Source organism: Gasterosteus aculeatus, chromosome 3 (genome assembly GCF_964276395.1).
Source record: "Gasterosteus aculeatus chromosome 3, fGasAcu3.hap1.1, whole genome shotgun sequence".
In the NCBI taxonomy this organism is placed as follows: domain Eukaryota; kingdom Metazoa; phylum Chordata; class Actinopteri; order Perciformes; family Gasterosteidae; genus Gasterosteus; species Gasterosteus aculeatus.
In genome coordinates, this window is record NC_135690.1 from 6,715,780 (window position 1) to 6,736,120 (window position 20,341).

A 20,341-nucleotide genomic window follows, 5' to 3' on the forward strand; every position below is an offset into this window, starting at 1 on the left:
GACCAATGCAGTGACACCATACATGCAAAGCTCAGAGAATTGGGGTAAATGACATGATGTTCTCTGGGCCGACTTTCACACTGACGGGTGATTGGATTTATTTTTCATTTTATTCTCATTTCAAATTCAATTCAATTTTTTTGTTGTTGAAAAAAAGACAGATGTGAAAGGGTCAGAATCACCTACATACAGTAGTCCCATATTTAGTGTGATTCCTTCGATAATATGACAATGTAATACACATGTAGCATGAGTCCTTATTGCTGACTTATTTGAAACGACTTGTGTTTTTAATCTCACTACGGTTAACTCGGCCCTCCTGACCAGCGCTGCTCAAATGGCAAACTAATAAACATAGATCAAGAATGGCCTACATAAGACAGTAATGGAACACATGGTAAATAGGATGATGGTATAAAAGTACTATAATACAAAATTGCTGTCTTATTTTTAATGTGGCTTGTATTTTCATCCCACTCTCCGATCAATCAATCAAGCTGAGCTGCAACACAACATAGACACGGCCTATAATAGTCCACAACGACAGAGCTGGAAATGCTTCTTGTTAAGTCTCACATATGCACTATAATCACACCAGAAGCACAAACATCACGCTCACTCACCTATACACACACAACTACACAATCACTCGCCCCAGGGAGATATTAACTTGATAAAATACGGTATGCTACATTAATATCTAAATCCCCCCCCCCCCCCCCCCGTTTAGCAAAACAATTAGTCTGCTCTTGATTTGTTTAACGTTACGTCATGTCGTGCACAGGAGACGCACTCACCTGCTGTCGTGCACGTGCTGTCTTTGTGCAGGTAAGGTGATGACACACATCTCTTTCACCGGCCCTTAAAAGCTGGGTGGTCTTTTGAGATGGTACGTGAGCCGCCATTGCTGTAAAAAAACAACAAAAAACAACGGCCGCAGTGACCGGAAGTGACGTGCCTTAGCAGCTGTGGTCATGCGATCACATGAGGAAGTGGAACCACAACAACAGAACTCCGTCTCAAACACCCATGTTGTGTTTGTGTTTGTAGTAATGCATGTCGCCCCCCGTGAGGCCCCCAGCCGGAGGTAACACGGTCCCTTGGGTTTGTAAAGCCAGTTGTTTGCATAGCGACGACATGTTGTTAGCCGCTTCCCCTTTGTTTTAGCTTAGCTTATGCTACTCACGCTAACTCTATTCGGCTGAAAAAGGCTAGTTTTTTTTGTAGAGTTAGCTGGATTTATTATTTGACATGTAAATCAATATGTTGTCCGGCTGCTTGGTACTAGTTGTCTGAATACAAGTTTCCCTAAAATCAGCACGATAACAGCTAACGTTAGCTTGCTAGCTGACATTACCAAACCACAGCTACCGCTAATCAATACTAACCTGTGTGGATGCTAGAGGAGTCGTTCAGCAATGATTGACAGGTAAATAGCTCCATGGAATCATAGGAGACACTGGGCGTTTATGATCTCCGCTTATATATTCTCCGGTGTCTCAGGACAGGACGAGTGATCCTCTTCGTCTGGAACTTTGTATGAAGCAAACGATGCGGTTCTTACAGCTTTCATTCATATCATTTGAAACGGTGACACTGGTGTTTGCTGTGTCTCTTTTTCTCGCCCTGGTTCAGTCTCTGTTAGTTCGCTCATGACACAACACACGGAGGATTGTTGTGTACTCTGACTCTGTGGAGAACACGCTCTTTATGATGAAATGTGTCAGGGAAACACTGGAATAATTACTGTATATTTAGTTTTTGCTGTAAGAATCTTATACAGAGCGGCTGCTTTTTTTCTTGCATTTGACATTCTGTATTTTTCGTCTTTCAGTGTTTGCATTAAGCATTTGAATACAACCAGGGATTCACACAACTGAGTGACACCATGGAGGAGACGAGTCGGGAGGCGGTTGCCACGGCGGTGCAGCGCGTTGCCGGGATGCTGCAGAGATCCGACCAGCTGGACAAAGTGGAGCAGTACAGACGGAGAGAGGCTCGCAAGAAGGCCTCTGTGGAAGCCCGGCTGAAGGTGATGTATTTACAGGCGGTCCTCCTTTTTAATATATTTCAATTAATTTTACTTTGTGTAGCCCAAAATCACTTTTTACAAATTTGCCTCAGAGGGCTTTATAGTCTGTACACATGAACAATGTAAAAGATTAATACAACTACAATTAGTCAAATGAATCCATTCATAATATACAATATAATAGACCATATTTGCCAGATGCCAGATCAGGAAAATGCTGGACCTAAAGTTTAAAAAGGATAACTGACGGCCTTTGGTGCATTTGACGTGTTTGTGCATAGCAGTTTACTCATGAGTCGTTTCCACTTTGCGTTTGAGTCGACAGAGCTCCACATTGTTTGGTGTCTTTCTAAAATATGTCTCCCTTTAGAGGATCATGGGTGAAGTTTTTTTTTTTTTTTACCTGTTGCATGCTCGGGCGCGGCCGCTTCTCGCCACATCATGCAAATCAACGAATTGTATGTGTGTAATCGTCCTGAGCCTTCGTAGCAATGGCATCTCCCTCTGCACTGGTGTCCTTCAGGCAGCCATCCAGTCGCAGCTGGATGGCGTTCGCACGGGACTGACCCAGCTGCACAGTGCTCTGCTCGACGTCAAAGACATCCAGGGCTCGCTGGCTGACGTGAGCAAAGACTGGAGGCAGAGCATCAACACCATAGAGAACCTGAAAGACGTCAAGGATGCCGTGGTTCAACACAGTCAGTTGGCCTCCGCTGTGGAAAACCTCAAAAACATTTTCTCTGGTAAGCTCAGTTCAACCCGTTAACAATTGCGTGTCCCACCCTGGAGAATGTACCCAAACAGGCTTCAAACGGTTTGGGGACTACAAGCTAGCTCTGGGGTTTGACTCCTTGTGCTGTGTGTGTCTTCGCTGTGTGTACAGTGCCACAGATTGTGTCGGGGACCAAGCTGCTGATCGAGCAGGCCGACCTGCTGCAGGCCCACAGGAAGCTGATGGAGCTGGAGTGTTCTCGGGACGACCTCATGTACGAGCAGTACCGCATGGACAGCAAGAACACCAGCGACATGAACCTCATCTCCATTTACTTTGAAGATGTAAGTTTTATTGGCAGAGTGCTGCCGGCATGAAGAAGATCACAATTTGCTGCGTCGAGGTGACTGCGGCACAGTGGAGAGCGAGGTCGCCATCCAATCAGGGGGCCGGAGGTTCGATCCCCTCCTCTGCCAGTCACCTTATCGATCGGCCCTCGGGCAGGACACTCGATTCAAAATTGCTCCCGTTGTTGTGCGTGCGAGGTGTGAATGTTAGCTGCTGTCGGCGGGGGTCTCTGTGTACGGTAGCTGCTGTGATCAGTGTGTGAATTATTACATGTGGTGTTAAAAAACTTTGAGTGGAAGGAGGACTAGAAACGGGACGCGTACAGTCCATTGAGTTTAGTTAGTCCTGCATGGTGCTTTTGGCATCAGTGTATAAATGTGCTGCTCACGGTGTGGTTTGTTTTTTCACTGGTTAATAGGTGCCGGGATATTTAAATAAAATCAACAACCCTGAAAGGGGGCGGCACAGTGGTATGGTGGTTAGCACTGTCTCACAACAAGAAGGTCCCGGGTTTGACCCTGTGTGCAGGATAAGCGGTTTGAAGATGGATTGATGGATGTGTAACTTATGGCTTATGGTTTTCTAGTAAAGCATTTGAATACAGTCCAAACAAGACAACATAAGTTGAATTGGTCTACCAGGGGACACCGTCAGGAGCTCATTCCTTCTCGCGAGTCACTGTAGAGTTTTTATTGCTTCTCTCGCAGGTCCAGGAGCTGTCCGATGAGCTGGCCAAGCAGCTGTGGATGGTGCTGCAGAGGGCCATGGTCACGGTCCGCCGCGACCCCACCATGCTGGTGTCAGTGGTTCGCATCATCGAGCGGGAGGAGAAGATTGATCGCCGTATGGTGGACCGCAAGAAGCAGACCGGGTTCATCCCCCCTGGCAGACCCAAACGGTGGAAGGACAAGATGTTCCAGGTGAGGAAGGATCAAGATCGATCCTCTGTAGAGCCTCTAAGCTAGAGAAGCTCATTTAGACAATTCGAATGAGGATCTGTTGGCACTTTGTGAGGCGGCCCTGAGGTTGTCTGCATCTAGTTCCTATTGTCTTTGATTCTTCTTCTATATCCGACCCTTTATTTCCTCTATTTCCCAAACTGCTGCCGTCCGATTGTTGAAATTAGTTTTTTTGTTCTCTATTTCTTATAAAACACTACAGAACTTTTCACAGTAGGGGACTAGTCTCGAATTATCTTGCATACTCACACCTTTAAACTCAACAGGGATGTTTTCATTTATGGTTTAGAATTGAACGTTTTCCGTTCTAACTTTAGTGCAGAGAAGCTTACTTTTAGTCAGTAAGACTGTTTCTTCTCCTGTTTTGTTGCAGGTGTTGGAGGGAACAGTCAGCACCCGCATAGAGGGCACCCAGTCTGTGACCAGAGAGGCTGACAAAATGTGGCTGGTTCGTCTTCTAGAAATAACCAGGAAATATGTTCTGGATGACCTCATCATTGTGAAGAACCTCATGGTGCAGTGCTTCCCTCTGCACTACAACACCTTCAACAGGTAGCAGACACAAGACGTCCGCACTGAACACAAACACGTCCTCCAAGCACCTCTGAGGTACAACTGTGCAGTTGATGTCACCAGCGTGTCACGTTCACGAGGACTTTGTAATGAACTTAAACATGAGCCTTTGCTTTCAAAGTGTTCAATCACATCATTTAACAAGTTCAGGTACTCGATAGCCGAGGAGACAACTGCCGTGCACGCAGGGCCGCACGAGCTGCCCGACTGAACCCACGACCTCTAAACAGAAGTGTAACACACATATTCCTAGAGTGAGATTATTAAGCGGTGATGAGCGCGTTCTGTCAGGTTTTCCATAGATTGGAGTCCGGTCGAGGGAGAGAAGCTGCTCCTCAGTCTTTTTATTTGAGTTTTAATATTTATTTTCAGTTGATTAGCTGATAGTATTAATCGGTAATTGTCTGTAATGATTAACATCCTCGGTGTCTGTGTGTCCTTCAGGTTTTTCAGTCTCTACCACAATGCCGTGTCCACTCGTGTGACTGAACTAGCCGCTGAGGACTTGGAGGCTAACGAGATCGTATCCATGTTAACCTGGGTCCTCAACACATATAAGAGGTAACGCACACAGCCGGCAGCCTGCTGTTAACGTCGGACGTTCTGGGGCTCAAGGAATCCACAAAATACAAAAGCAAGAGTTAAGCCTAGTTTATGCTTCTGCGTTTTCAGAGTGACGCAGACGCAAGACCCCCTTGCGTGTCCCTTGCGCCGCTTTTCACACCTCCTTGCGTCCTTTCGTGTGTCGAGCCATTTTTCTAGGCGCAAGCCTCCCGTAGCGCATCAGGCTGCGATTGGTCCGCTAACTACGTCCTTTACGGAGTCTCACATTACCGCTTTCATAGCCCGATACCGCCATTATTAAAACGAAGAATGTTTACGAGAGAACAGATCAGATTTAAGAACTTTTGTCGGGATAAATGCGTAAATAGGACCGCTTATACAAGCCGTCATTGGCGGGTTGTAGAAGCGGGTTGGATTCACGGAGGGAAATCGCCGCAAACGCCGGTTTGCCGGTCGAGAGGAGCAAAGTTGTGGAGGAAAATACGGGACAAATGTGTCCGCGATGAAAGGCAACAGTGGCGATGCACGGGGCAATAAAGTCTATGATAAATAAATAAACAAATAAATAAATAGACATGACTCTCTAGGTCGTCTTCAATAAAAACACATTACTCCCCCTGTTGTTCTGGCGGTGAATTGCTCTGCAACACACGCAAGACTTTTAGAAGCATGAATTGAAACGAGTGCGTGGACGCAGACGCATGCGCCGGCCTTTAGTTTTCTTTTTTCATGTGTTGAAATCCCCAAATTCTAAATAAGGTGGAGGTGCGAATAACTTTGGATCAAAATAAAACTGTCTCAGGCTCTTCTTAGGTGGCTTTTGTCACGTGACCTGATGATGTATGATAGTCAGTGTGTGTTGTAGTAACGGCACACAAGGTTACCATGAGAAAATCAACCTCTCCACCTGATGCAAAGGCAGCGCACACCAAATCCAGATCCACTCTTCTGTTGTTACCTTTCACAATAAAAGCCCCTGTCATACAGCGCATTGCTTTGCTTTGACTGGAGAAGTAGCTCATTAAACATGCTTCAAACAACCAGAAGTTAACTCTTTTATTTGTCTCCAAACTTAAAAAAACTAGTGTCTACATTACTCCTTAGTTACCGCGGTAACATACACCTGTGCTTTTGGCAAATGGCTGGTTCTTTATTGAGGCCCTCTTTGTCAGCGTTCAACCTGCCTTTATTAAACCTGTGATGTCATCGTTAACTTGGAAAGTCATCTCAGATGTGATGGTATTGCAGATCGATGTTTCTGGACCTGGCTTAACCACCGTCATTCAGATTCTGTTTTTAATGTTAATTTACTTCTGTAATCGCAGTTTTATCTTTTGTGTTCGTTGAGATGCATCTAAACAATTTCCCCCACAAACACAAGTCCATCTGTAAATGTGTGTGTGTGTTTCAGTACGGAGATGATGGGCCATCCAGAGCTCCTTTCAGAGTGCGACATCAACCAGCTGGAGCCTCTGCTGCCACCAGATGTGGTGAACGACCTGCTCAGCAAATACGTCCAGACTTTCACGGTAAGCTCCGCCCACATTGAAACTCGCATACAATCCAAATGGATGTTCTCTTTTGGTCACATGCTTGTATCTGGCCCAACAATCGAGCACACTGCAAACCAACAGCACTGACACCTTTGGACCACATGTGGATTATGTGTCCACATCCGTCGGTAAACCGTGGAAAAGCTTTACAGAAATGCCGTATCATAACTGAAAGTGGCACCGAACGTTCTGAACTCTGCTTGACTCGTCACATCTTCAGTCTAATATAACAGGCTGGCTGCGGAAGGCCCTGGAAACCGACAAAAAGGACTGGCAGAAAGAGACGGAGCCCGAGGCGGACCAAGACGGATACTACCAGACCACACTGCCCGCCATCGTCTTCCAGGTAACACGCCACACGCTCCTCGGATGGAGGATTCATTGATGTGGACAATGAGCCAAGTGATTTCCAGTGACCGATCCCGTCCGGTAGCCTTTGTTTCAGCATCGCTGCTGAACTGCCCGCCGTTACTCCGCTCTCAGGCCCCCTTTCTTCCCAGAATGTGTTGTCCTCATTCTAATGTAAAGACTCAGTAGGCAGATGTTTGGCAGCATGTAGCCGCGTCAGCAGAATGCGTCAGTCGTGTGTTTACAGCTCGTCTGCGCGTCCCACAAGTAGCCTAAAAACCCTCAATGCATCTAAGGTTTTCTGACTCTGTGAGAGGTCCAATCTGTAAATGAGATTCAGTGATTGTGTCTCTCCATTTGAATACATCTCTAATGTGTCGTCCATCAGATGTTTGAGCAGAACCTGCAGGTGGCGGCGCAGATTGACGGGGATTTCAAAGAGCAGGTTCTGAAGCTCTGCCTGAAACAGATGAACACTTTCCTCATCAGGTAATGTGTGTCTCCATTCGTTCTTTCTGATGTGCTGAAGATATCTGAGAGCATCCCTCAGGAGGGTACATTTGACCTCACGCAGCTCGACCATCAGTGATTCTTCCTGAATTCAAGGTCTTTAAATTGTGGTTCTATGGAAATGGCCGTCATGAGAACAAACTACAGCAATTACTCACGCGTGTGCGTGTGTGTGCAGGTACAGGGAGGAGGCGGTGACCTACAAAGAGGAGCACCTGAGGGACAGACAGCTGCCTCAGTGTTACGTACAGTACATGATTGCCATCATCAACAACTGCCAGACCTTCAAGTAAGCGTCTATTTCCCACATTATTAACAAGCATGTTGTCCGAGCTGTCTGACCGCGGGAACATTCAGCAGGATGGAATCAGACCTTTTCGGATGGTCATGTATCATCACATGTTCACAATCTGTATATTTAAGTAAGAGGGGAATAAAGGCGTCACTGGGAAATACACCACGATCAAAAACCTTTAAAGAAGCTATCTATATATTATCAAATAACGTTGATATTAATTGTTATTTTGAAAATCAATGGAATTCATACCTTGAAAACTAATTGAGATTTGTTTTAACAAAGTGCTGTTTCATTCATACAGTTTATACGTGAGTTTATTTATGTGGTGTGGAACCTCTGGGTCCTCAGAGAGTCCATCAACAGTCTGAAGAGGAAGTACTCGCAGTCGTTGGAGCCCACTGACAGCGATGCCGCCATAGAGAGGACGCTCAACGAGGTGGCCAAGGAGGGATGTCAGTTCCTGTTGGATGAAGTCTTCCTAGACCTCGAGGTAAGTGGGATACGATGTCCGCGCCACAGAGTCCTTATTTAACGTGTCGGCAGACATTTGCTACAAAGAAATAACTCCCTGCTGTATTTTAAAGATGCAGTGGAGACGTCCTACAGCCGGGGTATTTAACTGACATGTAGAGCGGTCCAGTTAAAAGCAAAGGTCCAGAAGACCATAATGTGACTCTTTAGTGTGATTAAATAGAGGCATAGAGTGGTATCAATATCTGCATTTAATTGATACACAACCAACAAATCAAAAAAATTCAGTACGATTCAAAAGCTCATTGCGCCTCATGACGGCGTTTCAACGGGTTCTGAGCTCATGAGACGCTGGTTTAGTGCTGGAGTGGGAAGTATGAACAGAAACCAGTCCGTCCATTGAGGATTAAATGCTTTACTTTCGCTGTCCACTTTTCTCTTTTTGCAGAGTGTCATTTGTTCCTCATTTTTCTCACCCATCTCTTTCTCTCACTTTCTCCGTCTCACTCGTCTTTTTCTCTGAGTTTGATATCTTTCTTTTCTTCCTACTGCCGCTACCTCAGTTAGTGACCTCTGTCCTACAATGTCCATGTCTGTCCACGACAAATGATCACTATAATCGTTTTCACCATAATAATTGTATGATTTCTATTTTCTATATATTTCTCATCTAGATTATCACATTATTAACAGCAGTATATTTATTACACAGATATAATCCGTTCGATCCCCTTCTCTGGTAGTCCAATAGCCACCATGCAAAGTGCCACCTGCTCCTGGCTGGGTGTGAATCAAAGTTTTTTTTTTAATTGCATCGAACAGCATCACCTGACTGAGCTTCTGACCCGGAAGTGGGTGACTGGCTCTCATGCTGTGGACACCATCTGCGTCACAGTGGAGGACTACTTCAATGACTTCAACAAGATCAAGAAACCCTTCAATCAGGTAGGAGGGGAGCCCCCTGCTCCCGTGAAGACATCTCAAGGAGTCATTCACAGCTCACCGCGCAGCTGACTATGCGCCCTGTAACGTGATGGACACGTCGGCCTTGGTGTGTGCAGGAGATGACGAGCGAGGCCCTGCGCAGGGTGGTGGTGGAGTACATTAAAGCGGTGATGCAGAAGAGGATCACCTTTAAGAATGCCGACGAGAGGCGGGAGGGGGCGGACCGGATGATCAAAGAGGCGGAACAGTTCAAGTTCCTCTTCAGGAGGCTGGCCGCGGTGAGTCCACGTCCTACCACGTACTCCCTTCCAGCAGCATTACAGTTGTAACTAAGAGGAGTTGTTCCAAAACCAGGACGAGAAACGTCTCTGCTGCAGCTCAGTTACGCTACACAGGTACAGCAACACGTGTCATTGAACAGCCGCTCGCTACTGCACACACGACGTTAAGCACACTCGTATGTCTCACAAAACACGCGTGTTAAACGTCACATGTTAGCGTTAGCTGTTAGCAGGTGGAGCGGTTGCGTGGTAATGACTGATCGTTGGGTTTAGGGTGAAGACACAGACCGGCTCTGTGGTGCCATCGCTGCCATCGCCGAAGTGTTCAAGCTGACTGACCCAACGCTGCTGTTCCTGGAGGTCACCACTCTGGTGTCCAAGTATCCTGACATCAGGTACACACACACACACACACACACTCGTATTCAACACGTGTAGCCTAAAGTGCGTTCTGCCGATGTACCCAAAGCTGCATGCATTATTATTATTTATTATTGGGGATAAAGAAAAGCACAGACTGCCGTATGTGTGCGTCAACATGTGTGTTCTGTTTGCAAGATGAATGAGAGGCAGTCTGCACCTCCCACCCATCGTTACTGTAGAAGCTAAGCCAATGCTTTAAGCCACTGAGGCATTTTAACAGGAAACCTAATTGACGCGCTGCTATTTTACCATGAGGGATGAATGAGAGTCTAGTTGCTTTTCAGTTAAGATTCTAATGAGTCCATTTATTTGCCTTCTTATGCTTTAAACCGCAAACCCACAACTCGTACAGGGAAAGTGGGTTGTGTGACTTTATATAAATATGTTTACAAAATCGAATAAAATTATTAAGTGGAAAAGGTAAATTAGTAATAGTATAGTAGTAAAAGTATTAGTATGTCATTATTTTATAATTAAAATTAAAATTATAATTATTTTTTATTATGTTCATATATTATGATGCAATTACTTCTAAACAAAGAAGGAACGACCTTATTTCTTTTGTTCGGGGGGGTGCGGTTGGGGGGTCTTACGATGTCTTTATCCTCAAAGGAGCCCCGACAGAAAAGGTTTGGGAACCACTGCAGTAAACCAGGGTTGCAGTCCAGCATTGTGTGCGTGTGCGTGCGTGCGTGCGTGTGCATAAATGTTGTGACGTGGCCATGAGGTGGTACTCACACAGCAGGTTGAGGCTAACATGCTAACAGCGAGCTGCTCCACAGGGAGGAACACATCCAGGCGTTGTTGGCAGTGCGAGGTGACGCCAGCAGGGAGATGCGTCAAATGATCATCGGGACCCTCAGCGAGAACAAAGTGTCCTACTCCGGTCTCACACAGCCCATCTTCAAAGACATCACGGTGCCCACCATGACCATGACGACCATGACCTCCATGGCAACGGCAAAGCTGCTCAAATAAAGGCAAAAAATGACACTGTTTTCCCCTTTCAGACACAAGAATACAAGCTAACTTCTTATTCCAGACACTGAGTTGCTTTGAACAGTTTAATGCAGCTTGCGGTTTTTCTTCTCCACCCTTTAGCCGCTGTTTTCATTGTTCCCCATATCTTGTCTGTGTCAATGAAATAATAAAATTATAAGTGTAATATAATGTAGTACGACTATTATTTAAGGGTTAAAGCATCACCGGATCATTTTCTTCTCTGCTTCCTTCGCTGCTGCTCCTCCACTACAGTTAGAGCTGCTGTAGACAAACACGGACGTGTCCTTTAGAGTCCCTCATTTTACGTCCTGGGTCTCCAGCAGTGTGGTGTTGGCTCTCAGCGAGGAGCGGAGGAGCACAATGGTCTGTGTTTGGGGCTTAGAAGACATTTACTAAAGGTATACTATTCATTTATTCCTTGTTGTGTGTGAAATGTACAGCGTATATGCGGTTTCTTTGCTGACAGATGAAAAGGTCTAAAGACTGGTGAAGTGAGTCCAGTGATGGTCAGGAATTACTATTCTAAACGTTACTATTCCAGGCGTTTTTTCTCTTTTCCCACCAAGCGGAAACACATTCAGGAGTTTGACATCATTTTTGCAGGCGCACAATCAGATGAGGCAGTGATGGAATCAAATGTAAATAATATACATGTATTAACGTTTTCGATGTGACGTGTCTTTATCAGGGGCTACAGAAAAGAATGCAATGTTTGTATGTTCATTTGTTTGTTATCTGGGACAATGTATCTATGCACAAATGAAGATTAACCAGATACATCTTGTTGTTTGTGAAGGAGAATGTTTCTTTTTGTATGTCATGTAATATGTTATGTCAATTTACCAACTGTAAGGAAAACATCTATCACGTGATTCCTCCTTAATGGCCTGATTCGCAATGATTTGGGCTGCTGCTCTAATGGGAAAGTAGAATAACTTAATTTGTACCAGATAAGAGGAATGCAAGTGTGCAGTGTTTTGATGGATTCAGGTCCTAATGTTTAGTGCAAAGTACCTAATTGCCTGCGAGCGACCTGCTCCGGCCACACGTCTGCCACGGTTTAAGAACGCGTGTATCACCAGTTAAACGCCAGTAATTAACTTTGAATCACCGGCTTTTCTAATGTTTCACGTCCACGGGGTGTCGTTGGTTTTCAGGGCCGAGGCGGAAGTTCACTGACTCGCCACCGGGTGGCAGTAATGCGGCAGCGGCGATGCGAGCCGCCGCTGCACCTCGAAGAAGAAGACGAGGAAGAAGAAGATGGAGTCAGAAACAGGACGCTGCGCCTAATCAGGGAATCTGCAGACTGCTGAAAATCAATAAACCTGAACCCGTTTACCGTCGGAACGACAGACGGTGTCTCTCTCCCGCGTAGCGCCGACAGCCGGGCTCGAGTTGGGTGAGTTAACCTCGGTGCTTGACAGCGCATCCGTTATGCTATGCTATGCTAACGCTGTGAGCAGCTTAACGCGGGCTAGCTGACGCGAGCGGCTAGCCGCGGGCTACCGACGCAAACAAAACGCGTTCGGTGAGATGATGGAGGTGATCTCCTCCAGACAGGCTGCTGCCGTAATGTCGTCCCCGCTCAGGCGGCTCTGCCCGTGTGTTCGGTCGCGTTCTGCCGGGAAGCAGCAGCGACTCGTTCGGACAAACAAGCCAGTTTACGTCGACAATGAAGCCGCACTCGTTCGATTTAACGTCACACGGTTCGGGTTCGAGTCGTTCGTCCAGGTGAAGCCTCGCGCGGTATTTGACCTGCGCACGAGAGCCGAACGGGACGAGAAGAAGGAAAGAAACACGGTCCAGTTGTTGTAAACGTGGAGGCTCCACGGTTCGGTTCTTATGATCAGTTGTGATTGTAAATGATGCCAACAAGCCGCATATTATCAAATCAATCGATCTCGATGATGTTCAACAGCGACGATGTTCGCGTTGTATTTAATCCCTAGTCTTTACCTGCATTGCATTATAGAGATCGTTATTTCAGTGCACAGTACGGGATGTATTGAGTTCAAACCGTAAATCCATCAAGCAAGCGATATAATGGGCGTAATGAGAGATTTATGGATTTATGCCGTGTAAGCGTGTATATTATCACACTATATGCTTGTGCAATGTCCTCTTTGCTGTAGCGACTGTTGGTCCACTGTTGGACTAATAAAGGAACATCTTATCTTATAAGCTTGAGTGTGTGGGGCTCCATAGAATTGACATCTTCTCAGAATTCATATTAAATGAATTTACGCTATGTCATCACAAAGTTATACAAACGTGTCAGTTAGTCTTTACAGTTCACAGTGACGTAAACACAACGTACTCCTATGGAATGGTCTAATAAGAGAAGTCATTGTACTCCACAAGACTCCCATCGGATTTGCGGACATTGACAATTGTTGTTGAAAGTCCTCATTGTCCACTTGATGCCCGTCCTCTTAGCTGCTGCTACAGCAGCGCTTTGTTAAACACACATTGAGATGGATGTTACAGACGTGGGCAACAAGGAGACCTCCGCTAGAAAAGATCCACAGCGAAGCACGTTCCTCTCACACGTTATCATCTGCACTCTTGAGGTTGTTGTGTTTTTCACTTCAAGCTCCACTGGAGCACTTTGGGTTGAGAGCAAATCTTTGCTGTCTCACTTACTCCACATTTATTCAACCGCTCCAGCGCACAGACCTTTGACCTTTGGATGGAACTACTGTCCCCATTTTGCAGTTTACTTTCAGACACATACAAGTGGAGGACGATGCATTAGATTCATGTTATTGGTCATTTAAATTTCCATTTAAAAAAAAATATATTTACTATTTTTGTTTTAAAGGAAGTCATTTAATTGGTGGCAAGTAAATTGAAAACTTACACAAAATATTAACGTTATAAATAATAATTAAAAATGAGTGTAATTTGATATCTTATTCATTTTGGTCCTTTAATTCAACACTGTTTACATAAAACTGATTTAAAACATGTTCCAGCTGGTACCTTGTTTGTTTCATTATTAAACCATATTAATATTTAAAATATTAAATTATTATTGAGTTATAATTATTGCACACAGATAAAGTATGCAGTCATAATTAAAATAATTCCTGCTCAAATTTACTTTGCTAATAGTTTTAGCTATTAACCAAATTGACTGATTCATTTTTGTAAAGAAATGTACATTATTTAAGCTTGTAGTCACAAGCTGTGAAATGATTCACTCCGCTGCTTTGACCCTTTAAAGTGCTACAGGAAGTGCTCCCCGGTCACGGGCTCCATTTGTCCTCCAGGTTCTCCAGCCTCCACCGAAGTTCCTCCCTTCCTTCCTCATCATGGTGGACTACTACCAGGTTTTAGGAGTGAGGAGAGATTCGTCTGCGGATGACATAAAGAAAGCGTGAGTTGACGACTTCGGCGTGATCCTGCACCGCGGCAGACCTCTCGAATGCAACTGACTGCTGTGCAGCTAATCAATGAGGCTGGTTAGCGCTCTGCGGAGCGTCAATAACAACAACAACAACTGTGATTAATCTGCCTTTGAGGGGACGCAGCATGCAGCAGCAGAGTGGAGGTGGTGGAGCTGGCTTCACCTTCCACCTTCACGCTCAACATCCCCTCTATCCATTTGTGTGCTTGCAAGAAGAGGCACAGTTGTAAAAAGTCTGCAGAGTGAATTCTAGATAAATTCCTACAGGGATCAGCGGGGCTGTGTACTGAAAGTGTGAACATATAAGTAGTTGTTATCCAGCGCTGAGTGTGTGTAGGAGATCAGCTGCAAGGATCATGGTGCACAAGTCAACAGTTCCATTTTAGAGATTTGTAATATTGTCTCTATTAAAAAAAACGTAGAAGAAGATCTACTGAGTTCAGATCAGAAGTACAAGCGCTTGTGGGTGAGTGGGGAGCAGGTTGTCCTCCAATCAGAGGGTTGGCGGTTTGATCCCAGGCCTGGTTAACCCGCATGTCCATGTGTCCTTGGGCAAGACACTTGACTCAACATGGCTCCTGTAGCTGCGACTACAGACGAACGCTGTCAATGACGTTCGAATATTCGCTTTCAAAAACGCATATTTGAATATCTGGTTGCGCATTAGACACGTCGATAACTGGACAAATTAATAAAACGAGACATAACTACTTGTATAGGTCATTTATTTAAGTTTAAACCCATTTAACAACATATTACCTGCACAAAAATAAGTGAATTAACTAATGGCCACGACCGCAGATCTCTAACACACACGCTCTTTCTCCCACAGTCGTGTTCTCTGCGCAATAAATGAACGACAACAATAAACAAATGCAGAGTGCTGATGAAGAGTTTTGTGCAAGCAATTTAAGGTCACGATTCTTGTCCCAAATACATCAGGTTTCATTTAGTCATTGAACGCTCTGAGCGAGCTGAGCTGTAAACACGGAACTTTTCCTTGGCATGAAACGGCAAATAATCAAAGCAGTGCATGAAGCTGATTGTCTTTAGCAACACAAGTACAGTCCATTTACCATTACTTTAGCTTTTACACAATCTACTAAGTAAAAGTATACTAACTAGAAATGTTCCCTTACAACGTGTGGCTGATGGTTTTTATCAGTGGGGCGTAGTAATCGACGTCTCCCCTCTGTCTCCCCTGTAGCTACAGAAAGCTGGCGTTGAGGTGGCACCCTGATAAGAACCCTGAGAACAAGGAGGAGGCGGAGATAAAGTTCAAGGAGCTGTCGGAGGCGTATGAAGTCCTGTCCGATGGTTTGTATGAATCCTCTTCACACCGATTCCCGTCATGACTCGAGATCCAGTTTTAGGAGAACTAGGTGAAATAAGCTGTGACTCCCGTGCTAATGTTTCCTCGTTACATCGTCTCTTTTCCGTGTGCAGATGTGGGCGTCACGTGATAGGATTTACAAAGAGTGTGCTTAAGTGTTTCCTAGATTGTTGAACGAGTGATGTGAAGGTCACAAAAGCTGCTCTGGTTATGATAGAAGATTTTGTCAGTAAAGATGCATAATTAACTCCCAGCTAACGGTCCAGGGGCCTGTTGAGCGCCAGTAGAACGAGAGCAGAAGAATGCTACAATTAGCACTTTTATCATGTTGACATTATTTAGCCAGAACAATAAAGTAAAGCAAGTGTTCTGGTTCAGCCCTGTAACAAAAAGAAGCATAAACACAACTTTTCACAGAAGTACATAATGTCCACGGTGGACTTGGAGCGACACAGTAATAATTAAAGCAAACAGCATGTAAGTGCTGCTCGGGCCGCAGCAGCTGTCCTCCCTGGAACCAGCCGTGAACCGACAGCACGGTTCCTCTTCTCTTTGTCGTGATTCCACTTTCCTCTTGCAGCCAACAAGAGGACCATATATGACCGCTACGGCAAAGAAGGGCTGACGGGGACCAACGGAGGGAGAGGTGAGCGCCAAACATTCCCTCATGCTGTGTTCCGTGAGAACGGACGCTCTTAGTTTAACTTGAAGCCAACTTGTGTATTTTTGCTCTCTTCGTGTTCATCCACAAGTCAGGCAGCTTGCGGTTGTCATGGAGACTGTTGGTCGTGTCATAGAAGGAACGCACAGTCGGCTGGAATCGTCTCCACAATCGCTGACTCTGCATTATCAAATGCATTTTGGTCTTTCTTTTTGTTCTTGCGGTTGACATCGGCTTGCGTCACGTTTCAGGGGGCCATTTCCACAACGGAGAGCATTTCCACGAACATTTCACATTCCGCAACCCAGATGACGTCTTCAGGGAATTCTTCGGAGGCAGCGACCCATTTGCAGACTTCTTCGGTACGTCGTAGGCTCCGCGCTGCCATTCCCCATCTGCGGCACCGGTTAACCGCACTTCCACTTCCTGCTGTGCTCAGGTACAGATCCATTCAGCGAGGACCCGTTCTTCGGCCGGCGGCACCAGAACCGGGCCAATCGCAGCCGAACAGGCGGCTCGTTTTTTGGGGGCTTCGTTGGGTTTCCTCCCTTTGGTGCCGGCTTCTCAGCGTTTGACCCGGGTAAGACTGTCGCCAACCAATGCATGAATCCCACCACACCAGCACCAAAATGACTCCGTCTCTCTGACTGCCGGTCTGTTTATCCCAGGTTTTGGCTCTTTCGGCTCCATGAGCCATATGGGGCATATGGGGCATATGGGTCACATGGGTCACATGGGTCACATGGCACCCATGGGCAGCCTGGGAGGCGGAGGCTTCACCTCTTTCTCCTCCTCCTCCTTTGGGGGAGGAGGAGGAGGAGGCGGCATGGGCAACTTCCGCTCAGTGTCCACCTCCTCCAAGATCATCAACGGCAGGAAGATCACCACTAAAAGGTACGTATGGAATGTCTCCGTACTCTGTCCCTTCAATGGACGAGTGTTGTTTTTACTATTGTCATTCTGTTATACATATCCAACAAATCCCGTGGTTTCAGCCATTCACAGATTAATAGTGAATAGAGAACAGCTGGTCTGCACGCACTCAGAGCATTGGGGTATTTGAATCTTCGAAATGTCGTCGGCTGTGGCAACTAAATGTGTTGTTGTCACAGCTGAGGGCAGAGTCAAAGATTAGAGCCAGGAGCTTTGACAAATGTTCTTTCATGTAGTAGTGGTGGTGGTAGTAGTAGTAGTAGTAGTGACGTAGGGCAGACCGCAAACTAAGTATACCGTGACCTCACCTACCGATTTGTGGGCATCTTGCAACCGATGAGCAGGAGTTATTATATTTGGGACACAGGCGCGTCTCTGGTAGGGACCTGTCAATCACTTTGTAGCCCCGCCTGAAATGATCCCGTTTTATTGTCTGTTTGAATCTAAATGGACCGTAATGTATAACATGAACATCATAAACTCATGTTTACTGAGGGAATAAATGAAGAGAGCAGTAGTCATTTCCTGTTCCAGTGCAAACGTACCTGTGCCATTTCTACGTCCCCTTATACTTCCTCATAATTCCTCGCCCGGGAAAAGCACAAGTGGAGCTTGAGACATCGCTAAAACAACCTGATTTGATCCTTTTCTTTAAATTAGATTTACAGTAAACTGTAGACTACAATTATCAGAATATTATGAATATTCAGGCTCCCTCATGTGAACCACACACATAAAGGTGCTATGAAATGCTATGGGAGCAATTAAGCTCATTTATTTGGTGACCTTGATAAAATCCTGTGATCCAGTGTTTGGAAATATAGTTGAGGACATTCATCCCCTGGTGCAAAAACAGAGGCCATCACACACACGCCACTATTTAGGAACCCAAGCACATTATTGTGTTTTAATTTAGACATTAGACAACATAGCACAACAATTGTTTAGCGATTTGATAAAAGGTGAGCAGAATGAATGCTGGAATGAACTGGATTAGCGAAGGGGATATAACACAGAACCAAGCGGTGATCCTGACCGACCTGTTGAGAACAAAGCCACTAGGGAACATTAACTCCTCAGGGGCCGATATCCTAACGTCTAAAGTAACGTGTCCCCCCCCGAACCAGGATCGTAGAGAACGGTCAGGAACGGGTGGAGGTGGAGGAGGACGGTCAGCTGCGGTCATTAACCATTAATGGCAAAGAGCAGCTGCTGCGACTGGAACACAAGTGAGGACGGAGAGCGCCCCCTGCTGGAGAAGTGCTACCTCGGCACAAACAGACCAACGCACGAGCTCGGATCGGAAGGACGAAGAAAAGGCATAAAGCGACGTAATAATAGTGCTCTGCTGTTGTTTGGGTGTACATACTTAGTTTGTTTCCCCTCGTGTCCTCTCTCCCTGCTGACTCTCGTCTGTTGACCGTCGGTTTGATTCCCAGATTAGGACGCAGACATTCTATGCATTTTTGTTAATGTATTTCTGAATTGGAGCTGTCCTTTTACTTTGGCTCAGGGTGGTGTTATTGTTTGAGTGTTTGGGACCACAGTATTGCTCTCATGTACATGACCCCACACACACACACGTTCCTGTTTGCACTCCATGCAATGTGCGCGTGTGACGGTACGCACACACACGCAATGTGCGCGTGTGACGGTACGCACACACACGCACCGCGTTTAGAAAACAAAGCATGACTTCTGCTTTTTCATCTGAATAGTAAAAAAAAAAAGTTGCGTTCTTTTTTTTTTCTTCTTTTTTTTTTCTTTAGGTGAGTAGAAATGACAAAAGCATTCCCTCCCTCCCTCTGTGTTTACTGCTTGTCTAACCTCTTAGTAATAATTCCTTTTTTTATAAAAAAAAATACAATGCTGTTAGGATGTTATGCAATTTTATATGTTCTCATAACAAATGTTTATTTAATTCTGCATGTACACCTGTTGATGTTGAGTCTTAATGTTACAGCTGCATTATGATGCACAAATAATGGAAGGCATTCTATAAATGATATATGGATATAGAAGGAATTTTGTGTACTTTGCAAACCAATAAATCTTGAGTTTCATCCTGTTTTCAGGATGCGGAATCTTGACTGATCTCTGATCTGTTAGTGTGCAACGAGAGTGCAACTGTTCATGAACTGTCACGTCGTGGTGGCAGAGGACGGCGCCGGGCCTCCGGTCACAGTTCACTGTGGCAGATCTGGTGGATCATAGATACAAGACATTGTGTCCCAGAACATGAGCCCAGAGGACGATCCCCTGAAGCTTGCCTTGTCGATATGCATTTTAGCAAACTCCAGTCTCGCCTTTTTATGAGTTCCTTTCAACAGTGGTGTCCTCCTCAGCCGTCTACCATGAAATCCCCTTTGGCTCAAACAGCAACGGCCGGTCCGATCCGACACTGATGTACCTCGACCTTGAAATCCACCTCTTATCTGTTTGGCAGTCGTTCTGTTATAAAAACCAAGGAGACTGGACTGGTAAAAGCTGCTGAGACCCCGGTCCTGAACATCCTCCCAGTCTTATACATTAGTGTATCAGCTAAATTACTCTGCAGCAAACTTGTATCTGCTGCCCCAGTGAGCAGCTCGTTGGTGCTGAGGACAAAAGATTGCTGTGAAACAACCCGACAACGGACCAAAAGGAGGAAAGTATTCATATGTTGGCCTTCGGTGGTCCACCTGACCACAACAGACTCCCCCATAAATCCCAAGCAGTATTTCATACACTCACTCCTCTGGTTTCGGTTCACTGTTATGCTGTTTTCCAAGAAAGATCTGCTTCTCTAATCCCCAAAAAAGAATGAACTATTTTCATTCCAAAAAGAGTTTAGCGCAGAAGTTTTTGAATTTTCCACGAATGTGAGTGACGTGAGCACACCGGACGTCATCCCTCTGGAGCAGTGTTTCTCAACCTGCGGTACACGACCCTCTAATGGGTTGCCGTGGCATTACAGGGGGGTCGCATGGGGAAATTTTGAATTCTA

The 20,341-nt window shown here is 45.5% G+C and overlaps 3 protein-coding genes across 7 annotated transcripts in view; 2 read left to right on the forward strand and 1 right to left on the reverse strand.

Annotated features, from left to right (window-relative positions):
• The window catches only part of gad3 (glutamate decarboxylase 3), a 28,003-nt gene extending 26,405 nt beyond the window's left edge, over window positions 1–1,598 (reverse strand). The window contains exons 1-2 of one of the 3 annotated variants that reach the window (XM_078098824.1): window positions 1,389–1,598; window positions 798–907 (exon numbers count right to left, since the gene is read on the reverse strand). The gene's annotated coding sequence lies outside the window, so the exon portion shown is untranslated. Of the gene's footprint in view, window positions 1–797; window positions 942–1,388 lie in introns of those variants that run through there. The other 2 variants (XM_078098825.1, XM_078098826.1) reach the window with 2 other exon arrangements.
• On the forward strand, window positions 823–11,182 carry exoc3 (exocyst complex component 3). 3 transcript variants are annotated; one of them, XM_040171515.2, is made up of 16 exons: window positions 823–1,087; window positions 1,835–2,032; window positions 2,556–2,775; window positions 2,916–3,088; window positions 3,800–4,012; window positions 4,425–4,603; window positions 5,069–5,185; window positions 6,600–6,717; window positions 6,962–7,087; window positions 7,478–7,578; window positions 7,778–7,888; window positions 8,246–8,387; window positions 9,191–9,313; window positions 9,430–9,591; window positions 9,868–9,989; window positions 10,800–11,182. In XM_040171515.2, exons 2-16 carry the CDS (start codon window positions 1,889–1,891, stop codon window positions 10,993–10,995), a joined length of 2,247 nt encoding a protein of 748 aa, XP_040027449.1. In that variant the 5' UTR covers window positions 823–1,087; window positions 1,835–1,888; the 3' UTR covers window positions 10,996–11,182. The 3 variants fall into 3 exon arrangements, with proteins under 3 accessions (XP_040027449.1, XP_040027450.1, XP_040027452.1); XM_040171516.2 differs by having other exon boundaries at window positions 871–1,104; XM_040171518.2 differs by having other exon boundaries at window positions 974–1,429.
• Window positions 11,183–11,271: 89 nt separating this feature from the next.
• On the forward strand, window positions 11,272–19,439 carry LOC120816143 (dnaJ homolog subfamily B member 6). The gene is made up of 9 exons (XM_040171528.2): window positions 11,272–11,417; window positions 12,177–12,418; window positions 14,292–14,398; window positions 15,636–15,745; window positions 16,342–16,407; window positions 16,674–16,784; window positions 16,862–17,002; window positions 17,091–17,316; window positions 18,483–19,439. The coding sequence occupies exons 3-9, from the start codon at window positions 14,334–14,336 to the stop codon at window positions 18,586–18,588; spliced, it is 825 nt and encodes a 274-aa protein (XP_040027462.2). The 5' UTR covers window positions 11,272–11,417; window positions 12,177–12,418; window positions 14,292–14,333; the 3' UTR covers window positions 18,589–19,439.
• Window positions 19,440–20,341: the final 902 nt, after the last annotated feature.